This window comes from Dipodomys spectabilis, unplaced genomic scaffold (assembly GCF_019054845.1).
Source record: "Dipodomys spectabilis isolate Male_0828 unplaced genomic scaffold, ASM1905484v1 ptg000081l, whole genome shotgun sequence".
Taxonomy (NCBI): domain Eukaryota; kingdom Metazoa; phylum Chordata; class Mammalia; order Rodentia; family Heteromyidae; genus Dipodomys; species Dipodomys spectabilis.
The window spans coordinates 24,192,797-24,208,878 of record NW_024870758.1 but is presented as its reverse complement, the minus strand read 5'-3'; the positions used below and the strand labels follow the sequence as shown (position 1 = coordinate 24,208,878).

At 37.8% G+C, this 16,082-nt stretch overlaps 1 protein-coding gene across 2 annotated transcripts in view; it reads left to right on the top strand.

Annotated features, from left to right (window-relative positions):
- Nucleotides 1–13,504, top strand: part of Ly75 (lymphocyte antigen 75) — an 80,898-nt gene extending 67,394 nt beyond the window's left edge. The window contains exons 30-35 of one of the 2 annotated variants that reach the window (XM_042683462.1): nucleotides 1,021–1,247; nucleotides 3,731–3,899; nucleotides 6,018–6,167; nucleotides 8,585–8,707; nucleotides 9,823–9,990; nucleotides 13,028–13,504. In XM_042683462.1, coding sequence (XP_042539396.1) covers nucleotides 1,021–1,247; nucleotides 3,731–3,899; nucleotides 6,018–6,167; nucleotides 8,585–8,707; nucleotides 9,823–9,990; nucleotides 13,028–13,206 — 1,016 coding nt within the window. In that variant the 3' untranslated portion in view covers nucleotides 13,207–13,504. Of the gene's footprint in view, nucleotides 1–1,020; nucleotides 1,248–3,730; nucleotides 3,900–6,017; nucleotides 6,168–8,584; nucleotides 8,708–9,822; nucleotides 9,991–13,027 lie in introns of those variants that run through there. The other variant, XM_042683463.1, reaches the window with a different exon arrangement.
- The last annotated feature ends 2,578 nt before the right edge of the window (nucleotides 13,505–16,082 follow it).

The following is a 16,082-nucleotide window of genomic DNA, read 5'->3' as shown; positions in this document are numbered from 1 at the left end:
AACATTCTCACTCATCCTCCTCTACCCACCCCTTCCCTCACTCTTTTTAATTTTATAGGCTACGCATTGGATTCTTGTCTGCATTCCCCCCCTTCTCCATTCATCTACCTCTTCCCTCTTGACTCCACCCCACCCCTTTTGAGTACCTGCTTCCTGGTGTTTTATTTTGCTGAACCTTGATTTTGGCTTTCTAATAAACAATACTTGAGATCTCCTTTATATCTATCGTGTTTCATTCAGTTAATACATTCGTATATACTTTCATACCACCGAATGTATTTACTTATGAAGTTTATTAGCTAGATCTAGTTTCCACATATAGGAGAAAACCTAGATCCTTTGTCTCTTTGGGCCTGACTTACTTCAGTTAACATATTTTTTCCAAATGGTACAATTTCATTATTTCTAATGAATGAGTAAAATTCTTGAGGATATGTACTATATTTTAATATCACTTAGCCCTCTAGTACTAGTGTGGATTCATGTTACTTGTTTTACACTTTGAATAGTTACCCAGCATATTACAGTATTTAGTGTTGTGCTCAAATAGCTTTAACCATTGGGAGCACTTGCCTTTATTCTTTGCAGTACCCTCATCATTACACTTGTATTGCTTATTTGCCCATTTTCAGTGCACTGTAGCTTATTTCTGTTCAGCCTTCGTTTTCATACACTGGTTTTCAAGGCAGGCTTTCTGTCTCCTGATGCAGATAAATTTCTCCTCCATAGTTGGTCTCACACACGTTCAGAGCCAACAGTTCTGTCAACACTGCAGCACTGTTGTTTTCTGTCTCTGCCTATTATGGGAATTTCTTAAGTAAATATCATGTATATGTCTATAAAATTTAAAGGCCTTGCTTTATTTGTTGGTAAAGTGTGTATTTTACCTCCTCATGAACAACAAACTCGGTTCTATTTAGCTTTTTAAATGGTTGCATTTAATTTTATCCAAAATACATATTTGAAATAATTTAACTTTGACAAATAACACTTTTATTTTAAATATTGTATGTATTATAGTTGACTATAAGGAAGAATATAATACCACACTGCCACAGCTTATTCCATATAAAGATGGCATTTATAATGTTATTCAGAAAAAAGTTACATGGTATGAAGCATTAAACCTGTGTTCTCAAAGTGGAGGACATCTGGCCAGTGTTCATGACCTACAAGACCAGCTCTTTCTGGAAGATATCGTAAAACGTGATGGATTCCCACTATGGGTTGGCCTCTCGAGTCATGATGTAAGTCTTCATTTTTCTTCCAGAAATTTCCCAAGTCTGTTATTTTAAGGGTTAGAAACTTGCTAGATGCTGGTGGCTCACTCCTGTAATCTTTGCTACCCAGGAGGCTGAGATCTAAGGATCATGGTTGAGACCCAACCCAGGCAGGAAGGTCTGTGAGACTCTTATCTCCACCCAGCAAAAGTTCAGAAGTGGAGCTGTGGCTCAAAGTAGTACAACACTACCCTTGAACACAAAAGCTCAAAGACAACTCCTAGGCCCTGAGTTCAAGCTCCATGACTGACAATAACAACAACAATAAAAATAAGGGTAGAAATTTGAACAAATATCAAAATGCAGTAATAGATTAACTCTTAGGAGTTGGTTTGCTTAGCCTAGTGATTTTTTATCTTTAATATATGGAACAAATAAATTATATTTGTAGAATACACTTGGGCAAATGGTCAGGACAACTCATGGACTCAGTGAACTCATAATTCAAAAGCATCACTGTAGCTTGTTTGTCACTGACCAATTAGAACGCTTATAAAAAAGTACTAGCATAGAACCAGAGAAACCTGAGTCTCAGCACTAGTAGCACATCTTCTGTTTATGTGCTGGTCATAACATATGTTATGGTCATAACAAATCACTTACCTTTACAACCCTATTTCTTCATCCATAAAATCAGAGTAATCAGAGTAATAATACTTTCATTGAGACTTTTATCCAAAATTTTAAAATAGCCAACTCAAATTCTTAATACTTTTAGGACTTCTAAATAAATACTTTCTTTCCACTTCTCCCCTAGAAAGTAACACTACTTAATATTAATCTTCTGGGCCACATATGGTAAAAACATGTCTATAATTTCAGCTACTTTGGAGATGGAGATTGGAAAGATCACAGTTTGAGACCAGCCTGGGCAAAAAGCTAGTGAGACCCTATCTTTACCAATAAGCTAGTCATGGTGGTACATAACTGTGATCACAGATCCACAAGAGGTATTAATAGGAAGATCATTCTCCAAGGCCAGCCCAGGGGGAAACTTTATCTGAAAAATAACTAAAAGCAAAATAGTGCTGGAGGTATAGGAACCTACCTAGCAAACACAAGGCTCTGTACAAGGCCCTGAGTTCTAACACCAGTACTGCTACAAAAAAAATTTCTTTCTGCTCATTAATGCATCTTCTATGCCTTTATTTGAATCCTCTTAATTAGTATATGTGCAGACTTATCATAATGTTTGGTGTACAAAACTACCTCTCTATTAGGATTAGAGTTATAGACCTCATTTAAATACTCTTTAGAAGAAACTAGAGAAATGAGAGAAAAGGTGTCAGATTAGACTATAAGCACAAGAAGTCAAAAGTCATCTTACCATTGCTGGTTTCTTGGGAAATATTTTCCTTCCTTGCCCCCTACTCTTGTTGGCCTCTGAATGTGGAAACTATCCAGACAAACATTCCACCAAGCTACAAAACATTGGAAACAAGGTGTAGGATGGATTGGCTATAAATCTGTAATCCCGATAAACAGAAGCCGTTTGATTCTATTTCATTTCAAATTACAGAAACTCACCCTTTAAAAAGTTAAACATATTTATAAGGTACCAGGTGATTTTTTTGTTGCTTTGTATGTCCCTCCCCCATGGTATAACCCCTGTTTTCACTGTATTTGATGTTGGTATAATTTGGGGAGCGGGAGGGTAAAAACAAATTGCTTAAATAGGGATAAAGGTTGACCCATTGCAACAATGAGATGTACAAGACACTATGTTGAAAAACAAACTTTACAATTTAGGTGAACGGGGGGCGGGGTAGTTGTGGAGGTGGGAGGCAGGGATGGTAGGGGAAAAACAAAGGAGGAGGCAACAATGCTTCATAAGAAATGTACTCATTACCTTGCTCATGTGATTGTAACCCCTCTGTACAGTATTTTCACAATACAAAACTTATTTAAAAAAAGTTAAATGCAGCTGGGGCACCAGTGGCTCAAACCTGTAAGTCTTAACTACTCAGGAGGCTAATATCTGAGGATCATGGTTCAAAGCCAGCCTGTGCAGAAAAGTCCATGAGGCTCTTACCTCTAATTAACTAGCAAAATGCCAGAGCTAGGAGTTCAAGCTTGGAGCTGTGGTCCAAGAAATAGAGTGCCTTTAAAAAGCTAAGGGATAGTGCCCAAGCCTTGAGCTCAATCCCCAGTACAAGCACAAATAAACAAACAAGCAAACAAACCCAGTAGCAGCATATAGTAATTATTTCTTGTTTGTTTGTTTTTAACCCCTGCTCAATATAGTAACTATTTCTAAAGTCCTACTTAAATTCTGCAAATGGCCTAAATCAGTATTTTGAAAATACAGGTCTGATATTCCAGATAAATCCATATATATAATATTTGTAAGTAAATAACAAACACCCCATTCTAATATTTTTAAGGTATCTATATTGTTCTTTATGCTCTTTTTGAAGTCCCATTATCTGAGTTCTCTCTACTCAAAACAGGGAAGAGAATTAAGTTTTGAATGGTCTGATGGCAGTGCTCTTGACTATATTCCATGGAAAAACCAAACATCTCCTGGAAATTGTGTATTCTTGGATCCAAAGGGGCTTTGGCAGCATGAAAAATGTCACTCAGATAAGGATGGTGCTATTTGTTACAAACCTACAAAATGTAAGATTTGATTTTGATAATCTTGTATTTACTAAATGGTGACCTAATTTATGTCCATGACTAATACTCAATGAAAGTTTTTTACAGATTTTTAAATAAGGCTTATCTACAAATTCTATAAAAATAGTACTTTACTAGACTCCAGTGACTTATGCTTGTAATCCTAGCTACTCAGGAGGCTGAGATCTGAGAATCATGATTTGTAGCCAGCCCAGACAGGAAAGTCCATGAAACTCTTATCTCCAGTTGACCACCAGGAAAAAAACTGGAAGTAGAGCTGTGGTTCAGGTAATAGAACACTAGCCTTGAGCAAAAGAGCTCAGGGACGGCTCCCAGGCCCTGAGTTCATGCTCCAGGACCAGCACCAAAATAAATAAATAAAGATGCCCAGCGCTGGTGACTCATGCCTGTAATCCTAGCTACTCAGGAGGCTGAGATCTGAGGACCACGGTTCAAAGACAGCCCAGGCAGGAAAGTCCAAGAGACTCTTAGCTCCAGTAAACCACTAGAAAACTGCAGGTGGCGCTGTGGCTCAAGTGGTAGAGTACTCGCCTTGAGCTGAAGAGTGCAGGGACAGCGCCCAGGCCCAGAGTTCAAGCCTCATGACTGGAAAAAGAAAGAAAGAAAGAAAAGAAAGAAAGAAAGAAAGAGAGAGAGAGAAAGAAAGAGAGAGAGAGAGAGAAAGAAAGAAAGAAAGGTAAGGGGTGACATTGTTCAAAAAGAAATATACTTTTTACCTGACACATAACTGTAACCCCTGTGTATATCACCTTTATAATCAGTTTTAAAATTACAAAAAGTGATGCTTTGTGAATGGAAATAAATATGATGCATTTTTTCAGGGAGTTTGTTCCCATAGCCTTTCAGTTGTTCTACCATAAGGTAAATTTTACTTTAGAACTTGGGAAATTTGGGGCTGGGAAGGTGGCTCAGTGGTAGAGCGCTTGCCTTGCATGCCTGAGGCCCTGAGTTCGATTCCTTAGCACCACAGAAGCAAAAAAAAAAAAAAAAAAAAAAAAGCCTGAAATGGCACTGTGGCTCAAGTGGTAGAGTGCCAGCCTTGAGCTGAAGAGCTGAGGGACAGCACCCAGGCCCAGAGTTCAGGCCCCACGACCGGACCCAAAAAAACAAACAAACAAACAAAAAAAAGAACTTGGGAAATTTTTCTTTATTCAGCAATGTTTTTCAAAAGCTGAGCTGTCCCTGTAAAGGACTATCAAGCACTGATTTCAATTGTTAGGCAAAGAAAATAAATGGAACTTTTTAGAAAAGCAATTGAAGTTTGAGAGTCCTCAAATAGTTGCTGAGTATAGGTGGCTCATGCCTGTAATCCTAGCAGTTTAGGAGGCAGAGACCTGGAGGAATGTGGTTTAAAGTCACATAGAGGCTTCAAGACTCTAACTTCAACTAGCAAAATGTTGAGCTGAAGACATGTCGCAAATGAGCCCTGAGTGAGCAAATGGAATGAGAGTTCGAGACCTTAAGTTCACACTGGCACATGCACAAAATATTGACTTAAAGGGGAAGCCATACGAAAGCTGTGGGGAGATTTTGCTGTGCTTCATAAAACTACCAAATTTTTCTCTTTTTTTTTGCTTATGTGGTGCTGAGGAATCGAACCTAGGGCCTCAGGCATGCAAGGCAAGTGCTCTACCACTGAGCCACCTTCCCAGCCCTCCAAATTTTTACTTACAGTGTGAGTTCTAAAATAGTTCTTTAAATGTCTATGCAAAGTTAGACTTATCAAAATAAAAAGGAATCCAAGGAAAGGAAGAATTTTACTTATTTCAGAGGAATATCAAACCCATTAGCCTGTTTCCTATTAGGTTGCTTTTCCAAGTCTGTCTTTCCAGCTGTTTTTAGACTAACTATAGTAAGTCTAGCTCTATCATAGAGGGCTGAGCACTGTTTTCCTGTCATCTAAGTTACAAAGATAATAGTCCTAAAAAGCAAACTAGAATGAGTATTTACAGAGTGGGTGTGACTTTCTCTGGTGTGTGAATTTAATTAATTGCTTCTTGCCTACAGAAGCATTGGAAATAGGAATACTAACTGAGATTTAGAAAAACAGTCACATTTTTCTGCTCATTATTACAGCTGTGTCTAACACTTTCACAGCTAAAGCACTATCCCCTCTTACATACTCGTTAAGATGTCCAGAGGCAAAAGACAACAGGTCACAGTGGATCCAGTATGCTGATCACTGCTACGTAGCTGACCAGGCATTGCACAGTTTTTCAGAGGCCAAAGAGTTATGTCTACAACTTGGTGAGTTACAATTTGTTCCTTCTTTTTAAATCTGTAATTTAATTCTTAGAACATTTACTTAAGGAAATAATAGGAAACAAATATTACATTTGGGAAAGTATTGACTGTTTTCTTTTGTGTGTGTGTGTGTCAGTCGTGGGGCTTGAACTCTGGGCTTGGATGCTATCCCTCAGCTCTTCAGCTCAAGGCGAATGCTCTACCGCTGAGCCACAGTGCCACTTCCATTTTCTAGCGATTTATTGGAGATAAGAGTCAAACAGACTTTCCTGCCCAGGCTGGCTTTGAATTGCGATCCTCAGATCTCAGCCTACTGAGTAGCTAGGATTACAGGAGTGAGCCACTGGCGCCCGGCATATTGACTGTTTTATAATGGCATTTCTCATAAAGGATATGGTTAAGTATTTTATAATGTAAATGGTCAATGAATATTGGAATAGTCACGGGAAATTGTCAATATAAGCATGAGTACATGAGTTGGATGCCTGTGGCTCACTCCTGTATTCTAGCTACTCAGGAGACTGAGATCTGAGGATTGTAGTTAGAAGCCAGCCCAGGCAGGAAAATCCATGCGACTCATATCTCCAATTAACCACCAAAAAATAGGTAGTGAGCTCTGGCTCAAGTGGTAGAGCACTAACCATGATGAAAAGAGAGCACATGAACAGCACTCAGGCCCTGCATTCAAGCCTCAGAAATGGAACCAGAAGAAAAAAATAAAAGTACATGGATGCATGAAAATGGAAATAGGATTCTTGATGAGATGTGTGAGGCAAGGGTAGGTGAAGAAAAGGGAAAATAATGGAAGGGGTGACACCAATAAGGATGCATTGTCCACATAAGTGGATATGTACAAATATTTGAAAAAAACTAATAAATGGAAAGGAAAAGTAAATGAGAAGAAATAAAGAAGACTAAGTAAACCGCTATGTGAAAATAACAAATGAACTTCCACATCTAGTATCTTAAGTGACACAGTAGAAGTTATGGAATGTTTCTTTTCTCATCTGAACAATAAAAAGGAAACAACACTCGCTTCAAAGGTAGGAATGAATGAATTGACATAACAAAAGCAAATCATATACTCTCAAAACTATCTTATTAAAAAGATTAAAATTGCCCGGTGCTCAGTGGCTCACGCCTGTAATCCTAGCTACTCATGAGGCTGAGAGCTGAGGATTGTGGTTCAAAGCCAGCCTGGCCAGGAAAAGTCCATGAGACTCTTATCTCCAATAAACCACTCAGAAAACCAGAAGTGGCACTGTGGCTCTAGTGGTAGAATGCTTGCCTTGAGCTGAAGAGCTGAGGGACAGTGCCCAGGCCCAGAATTCAAGCCCCATGACCACCAACAACAACAAAAAAGACTAAAATTGACATTCTGATTCTATAACTGACTAGCCATGTAAACCTGAACAACTCCTGAGTCTGTTTCCTCTGTGAGGTAGTAATTACTCCTTCCAGTATAATCTTCTAGGATGTACAGTATTAAGACAACATACACACTGGGGTGTACTACAAAGACTACCTTTGCATCCTCTGAAAGTATACTCAACCACAAAAGAAATGCTTTAGTTCACATACAGATAGGTAGTTGAAGTTGTGGAGAATTATTGGATTTCATTTAGAATCTTTCCAAGTCTAATTATTACTCTTTTTTTTTGTGCCATTCCTGGGGCTTGAACTCAGGGTCTGGGCACTGTCCATGAGCCTCTCTGTGCTCAAGGCTAGCATTCTACCACTTGAGCCACAGCACCACTCTGGCTTTTTCTGCTTATGTGGTACTGAGGAATCGAACACAGGGCTTCATGCATGCTAGGCAAGCATTATACCCACTAAGCAACATTCCCAGTCCTAATTATTACTTATTTTTACCCCTTACCTGATTCTCTGGTTTATGGCTCCTGTCCAACTTCAAAAATATTCATTAAATTCTATACTATTTTTAAGAACTTAAAATTAGCATGATTAACTATATGTATAAGGTCATATGAAAAGAGGGCTAATGGTCTCTAGTATTCTAGTATTTTAATTCTTTTTTAGCAGAAACAAGTTTAAAATTGAGTTATACAAAAGGCTTGAAGAAAAAATGTGAAACATCCATAGGCCATGTATTTCTACTGCCATAGGCCCTAATTATTATGACTAGCAGTTCACAGAGTCTCTCTGATTAGACAATGCCAAGATTAAAAGACATGTAATGCCTATTATGTAAATTTTCAGTTTAAAAATATTTATTCTGGGAAACGATTTCTGGAAGTACTTTTAAATTATAACAAATTCCAGTTTACTTTCTATGTAAAGCTTGATTTTTTTGTTATTTTTCTAATGAAAGTTTTTTTTTTCTCCAATGGATAGCTCAGGATAAAACAGTTGCTAGTTTACACACAACTAATTAGGTACGCTTTGTTTTCCTCTAACAGATCATTCTGCCACTATTGTCACCATAGAGAATGAAAATGAGAATAAATTCGTGAGCAGACTGATGAGGGAAAATAATAATATTACCATGAGAGTTTGGCTTGGATTATTACAACACTCTGGTGGTAAGTGATGCATTTGTGTGTGCTGCTTACTAAATACCAATCAGCTTTGCTAAAGAGCATCAGATATTGGCTGACTCAAATGCTCCTTATTGATCAGTAAGCTAGATGTGCAGGTTCTGAAGTATTGAAGAAATATGTAAATAACTTTAGTAATGATGAGAGCTCCTAATGAAATAGAAAATTAGCTTGTCAACTGGAATTGTTGGAGACTCGTATTCCTAAAATCCTTGGACCAACATGAGAGGATATTTTCTACAGCTGTGTCTGTGTCCAACAAGGAACCTATAATATTTTTACCATAAATCAAAATTAAGTCTTAATGGTGTTTTTGTTAAGCTTGGCACAATTGTAAAGAATTGATTTTTAAGAAAATTTATGGAACGTCTTTTCAAGAATAATAGAAGGTCCGAGTTGAACTTGGAACTGACATAGAATGCATTTAAGAATACAAATTTGGTAGAATAATAAGAAATCTGATTCTCATTTTACAAAAAGTTAAATTTTAAGTAAATGAAATAAACATGAATTGTAAAATATTAAGTACTTTCCAAAAAGTGAATAGATTCAAAGTTGGCCATTTAAATGAACTGGAATTTGTGTGTATACACCAGCAGATGGTGCCACCTCAGCTGAAAATAAAGAATGGACATTGGAGGGGGCTGGTGTTTTAAACCCTCTTGGACCCTTCTTCCTACAGCAGCTTAACTATCATGATGTCAATCTTCTTAAGGAAAGGAGGATATTGATCCCTACAAATCTGTCGCTCACACCATAACTATGCACACTCACCAGATCACACATATCAAAACAAAAATCTTAGTGTTGAATAGAACTTCACTCAAAGATAAAAATGTCCTCCTTCTTCTGCACTGTCCATGGTAGTGCGTATCAGCCACTCAGGATTGAGCATTTGAAATGGGATGAGTGCAGCTAAAGTAGTTACACAAAAGTTTGTTCATTTTAAGTGTTTTTCTTTAAATAATGATTATCATATAAGACTGCAATATTGAAAGTAAATTAATTAGTTGAGCCAGATGCTTTTGAGCCCAGTAATTTAGGAATGGTAAGTATAGTCATATGTATACTATATAATCCTATTTAATGTCTTTCTTCAGATCAGTCTTGGAGTTGGCTAGATGGAACAGAAGCAACATTTGTCAAATGGGAAAATAAAAGTAAAAATGTTGATGGGAAATGTAGCATTTTATTAGCTTCAAATGAAAGTTGGAGAAAAGTTGAATGTTTACATGGCTACAGTAGAGTCCTCTGCAAAGCTCCTCTGGGTAAGTGTGTAGCCCATTCTTTTTTTTTTTCTTTGCCAGTCCTGGGGCTTGAACTCAGGGCCTAGGCACTGTCCCTAAGCTTCTTTTGCTCAAGGCTAGCATTATACCACTTGAGCCACAGTGCCACTTCTGGCCTTTTCTGGATATGAGGTACTGAGGAATCGAACCCAGGGTTTCATGCATGCTAGGCAGCAAGCACTCTACCACTGAGCCACATCCCCAGCCAATGGAGCCCATTCTTAAGGAAATATTTAGCAGAACAGGTCACCAAATAAGCAGATAATCCATCTGCTTTGATTTTATACTTGGCTCTGACATAGTTATAAAGTAAATCCAAAATATTCATTAAACCATGAAATTTTTCTCCCTGAAAAGTAAGTACCAGGATGGGGCTGGGAAGGTGGCTCAGTGGTAGAGCGCTTGCCTTGCATGCATGAGACCCTGGGTTCGGTTCCTCAGCACCACATAAGCAGAAAAAGCCGAAAGTGGTACTGTGGCTCAAGTAGTAGAGCATTATCCTTGAGCTGAAGAGCTGAGGGACAGCACCCAGGCCCAGAGTTCAGGCCCCATGATCAAAAAAAAAAAAAAAAAAAAAAAGTACCAGGAAAGGCATAGTATATCTAGAATTCTCCAATAAAATTTTAGTCCAGAGTTTACATAATTCTCTCCCTTAGAAAAGGAAGCTATTGGTCTGGGAAGTTGGCTCAGTGGTAGAGTGCTTGCTTCACATGCATGAGGCCCTGGGTTTGATTCCTCAGCACCACATAAGCAGAAAAAAAAAAGCCGGAAGTGGCACTGTGGCTCAAGTGGTAGAGCACTAGCCTTGAACTGAAGAGCTGAGGGACAGCGCCCAGGCCCAGAGTTCAGGCCCCACGACCGGACCCAAAAAAAAAAAAAAAGAAAGAAAGAAAAGGAAGCTATCAAAGATATAAAGTAATCTTTCTTTTTTATGATTTTTAAAGTGTTTCCCCTATTTTTGTTAACATTAATTAGATGTACAAAGGAGTTTCATTTTTACACATATGCATGCACTGTATCTTGATTAGACTCACTCCTCTCTCATCCTTCCTCTCCTTCCTAAACCAATCTCAACAAGCTTCATTGTTCCACTTTTACACATGTATATGTAATATTTTGACCATATTCACCCTCCTTCACCTTTTCAGTTTGCCTTCCTCCCTCCCACTTGTATCTATACCCTTACATTCTTGTCATTCTAGTGTATGCCACAGTGGTTCACAGTGGTATTTCACACATGCATATATAATATTGGGAGGTAATTTCTTCGAGGTGTATGTATTTTATTCATATTTCATATTCTCATTTCAGCTTCTATGTAGTCAAATTATAGAATAAATTACTATAGTTTTGACTATAAGAAGCTGAAATGTCTATTTTTAACTAGCTGCAATCCCCTAAAATTAATGATTAATTTTAAAACAATCTAAAACTAAATTTAACTACTTAAAATGTTCAGAGTATCTTTTTTAAGAAATCATAATGTGGCTGGGCACCAGTGGCTCACACCTGTAATCCTAGCTACTCAAGAGGTTGAGTTCTGAGGATCACTGTTCAAAACCAGCCTGAGCAGAAAAGTCCCACTGAGACCCATCTCCAATTAACCACTCAAAGTGGCACTGTGGCTCAAAGTGGTAGAGTTAGTCTTGAGCTAAAGAGCCCAGGGATAGCATCCAGGCCCTGAGTTCAAGCTCCACAACTGACAAAAATAAACTCATAACTTGTACTTACACATTATTGTGAATTTGGATATAAAATAACTATAAAAATACTAACTTTATTTTTGGAGAAAGCTCTAAAATTTCACATTAACATTTTAAAACATCTGGCATAAGGCTTCCCATTTGAGTATACAAATATTAAGAGATAAAACTCCATTTGCCATGATTGGCATCTATTCCATCACTGAATTACTATGCTCTGTTCTACTTACTGAGATTCACCTGAACAAGACAAATTAAGCCCCTCTTCTCACAAGCTTACAAATGTAATAGAGGAAACAGATAAGTATATAAGCAGATCACATTCTGAAAGAGAAGCAAAAATCAAATAGTTATAAACTGTGTGGCCAAGATTAAATGCATGGGCACAGTAGATTAGGATACCAGAGAAGACATGCAAATGAGTGTCAGATGCTAAGCTTGAGGTCTGCAAGGCCACCCCAGCAGAGGTTAGGAGAAGGGCACAGCTCACAGAGCATGCTGAGAGCTCAGCCAGAAGCTAGATTGTAGATAGGTGCCAGGCTTTGAAGGGGTTGGGAACAAAGGTCAAGGCTCTGAGCTAGAAACTTAACTGGCAAGCTTGAGACTCTGAGTTCAAACTCTGGTAGCCTCTCCCCCAAAGAGCAAAAAACAATTTCAGTTCTATGCTAAATAGAACAGAGAACAACCAAGAGTTAGGGATAGGTGGGAACAAGGCTAGGGCAATATAAATCAAGAATTCTTTTCTGGCCGTTCTGAGTTATCAGGACAAGGAAGAGATATTCATATGGAGCTTTCTCATACGCAGCTGACTATGTGAGAGATGAATTGTTCAGCATAGAGAGAGTATTTAAAGTCGGGGGTGGGGTTTAGCTCAGTAGAAGAGCACCTGCCTGGTGAGCGCAAGGCCCTGACTTGTCCTCAGCTCTGGAAAAAAAAAAAAAAGTGGTATTTAAAGTCATGAGATAAGTGCTGAAGGTGTATCTCAGTAGTACAGCACTCGCCTACCATATGCAAGGCCTTGAGTTATATCTCTACCATGGGACCAAGATCCAGAAAAACAGGAGGCAGAATGAATCTTATCTAAACAGTCATTTTAGGGAAAAAAAAAATTTTAAATCAATGGCAATAAAGGAGATTTGAATGAAAAGGTAAAGATTTAAGTTTGAGAAGAAAGCACTTAAGTGTTTGCTATGAGAGCAAATTCGATGTTAAAGCAGTCATGTGCACATGGGATCCGTGGTGCACTCAGCTTACAGAATAAGATCAATAGCAATGATCACTGACTGTCGCATCCTGTCCTCCTTTTCCTGATGCAGGCCCTGATTATAGAGGAATGGTCATCACGTTTGTGGTATTGAGCATCTTAGCATTCATCACTGGGCTGATCTGGTTCCTGTGCCAGAAAAACCGGCTCCATTTGGCAAGTTTCTCATCTGTGCGGTATGAACAAGGGATAAATGAGGATGAAATCATGCTCCCTTCTTTCTACGAGTAAATTCTTGCACTACTGTGTTAGAAAAATGAGCCACTTAAAAGTTTCCTTATGTCAGTATCTGTTCTGTTCCAAGGTAGAAGCCTCAAGTACCTGGTCAGTTGTTTAGTTGCTTATGCTGATACACACAATTAATTCTCCACTAAATGTCATGTTTATAATTGCACTCAAGAGAATGGAGAGGACTCAGCTACAATTGAAGTCACATTGTAGGATAATATGTCAAACTTATGTGAATTTTCTCTACAAGAATGTGATTTGGATCTACAGTAAAAATATATTTATTGACATTTTAACACAACTTCTTAGAAAAATAAAAGGGGCATATTATTAAAGTCACACATCTACCTTTTCATATTTAAGAGCACCAGGCCAAATGCTCAATTTATAACTCTAGGCAAAAGCCCACTGTAACTACTATCAATGTTTCATAATAGCCACTGGTAGCACTTAGTACATAGTTTCTAAAGAGTACAACCTACTTTTTACATAGCAATATGATGCCTCTTGGCTAAGTCCTTCTTATGTTAGCCCAAAGATATTTCATGACAATGTGTATTTAAATAAAATGGTTTAGCATTCCTAATTAGTCATAATACCATGTATTTTAAAGAAAATTTAGTTTATCATGGTTGCCAAAGTATGAGAACATTTTTGATGGAATAGATCAATATATTACCTTATAGTAATGGGTTTTGTTTTCCAGTTTACATTTAACTTTCCTTTTTAAAGGACTCAACTTGAGAAGCAACTGAAAATTTTATGATTTATACTGTTTCCATAGCACATCAACTTTTGTAAGAATTTTTATTATTTTATTGCCTTTTTTACATGCCCTAAACTGAAAAGGAGTCTCTTCAGGGCACTGTGTAACTTCTTTTTGTACAAATGAAAATTTTACATTGAAACTCTGTAATTACTACTAAGCTATTTAAATTTTAGGATAACTAAGGAAACATTGTTTTATAGTTTTGCTTTTAAGTTTATCACCTAGAATATATTCTTAATAATGACATACACTCAACAGGGTACATATCTGGTTTGTTGAACTTATATTTGTACTTTATTTTTATATAAAATCTATAGATTTATTTGAAATTTAGAGTTTATAGTATCATAAAATTTAAATAATTTTCTAAGACAGTTTTTAATATAGTTTAGAATTGCCCAAAAATATTTTATTGAAATATTTTGAATAACTAAGGACATTTTTGGAATTTGTGTTTTATGGTTTTACTTTTAATTTTATCACCTAGTATATATTCTTTTTTTTGGGGGGGGGGGGCCCGGTTGTGGGGCCTGAACTCTGGGCCTGGGCGCTGTCCCTCAGCTCTTCAGCTCAAGGCTAACGCTCTACCACTTGAGCCACAGCACCACTTCCGGCTTTTTGCTTATATAGTGCTGAGGAATCGAACCCAGAGCCTCATGCATGCAAGGCAAGTGCTCTACCACTGAGCCACCTTCCCAGCCCCTCACCTAGTATATATTCTTAATAATGGCATCCACTCAATAGGGGGATGTCTGGTTTCTTGAACTTAAACTTTATTTTTGTATTAAATGCATAGATTGATTTGAAGTTTAGAGAGTTTATACTACAATAAAGTTGTAAATAATTTTCTAAGACAGTTTTTAATATACTTTACAATTGCCCTAAAATATTTAATTGAAATTATTTTATATTTTAGTTGTCTTTGACCTGTGATCTACATAACTTGTAATTAAGTTTCCTCAAAGAACTAAGCCAGCTTGATGTAAAGGTGCAGCTGTGCATAGCATTGATTCCATATTAAAATTGTTTTCTTTTATCTTTTCAGTAGAAGTATTGATTGTTGCTGAACAAAACATCTCTAAATTGGCTTTACTGTGTTAAGTGTATAGAATGATGAAAAATTGTTTCCAGATATTATAAAATCAGGTCATTCCTTAAAGATTTTGAGAACATTTTTTAAAGAATAAATACAATTTTTTCCTACATCTCTGCATGTTTGATTTTAGTCTTTTTGGATTCTTTGTGCTCCATGTTTCTTTAAACTGTCAAGATGAGCAATTTTGGTTCACACAGGTAATTGTAGCTCTTTCAGGAGGCTGAGATTCAAGAATCTCAGTTTGAAGCCATCCTGGGTTAAAAAAAAAAAAAAAAGTCCAGAAGATTAAGTCTCCAACTAACTAGCTTTTAGTTTAAGTGGCAGAACACCAGCAAGTGGGTGGGGGGGAGAGGAGGAGCAGGGGAGGGACAGGGAGGGAGTGGGGGAGAACACAATGTTCCCATCCATGTTCTGTTCATTTCTTTCTTTCTTTGTGCTCCCCTCAGGAGATCCTATCTCACCCCACTCCCAACCCCTCTGAGTGAAAAGTCTCAATATATTCCATCTGTCTGCCCCTAGTGGTTTTCCTTCCTCATTTCCCCTGTTCCAGATATTTCAGAAGGGCTAAAGGCGACAGATGCATTCCAGGCTTCCCTCACTAACCCAGCCCTACACAGTCTGACAAAATTGATCTTGCTGGTGCTGGTGGCTCACATCTGTAATCCTAGCTCTCAGAAAGCTGAGACTTTAGGATTGCTTTTCAAAGCCATTCCATGCAGGAAAGTCCGAGACTCTTATCACCAGTTAACCTTCAGAAAACTGGAAGTAGTGGCTATGGCTCAAAGTGATAAAGCACTAGCCTTGAGCAAAAGAGCTCAGGGATAGCACCTAGACCCTGAGTTCAACCCTAAGACAAAAAGAAAAGAAAAGAAAAGAAACCTGTTTATAAAAAAGCAAAATAAATAGACCTAATGGTGAGGCATAGCAGACAAATACAAACTTGCTTACCCCCACCCCAGTTCCTTCTCCTCCCTGTTCCCAGCCGGGTATGAGAATTCTTTCCTGCAAATAACT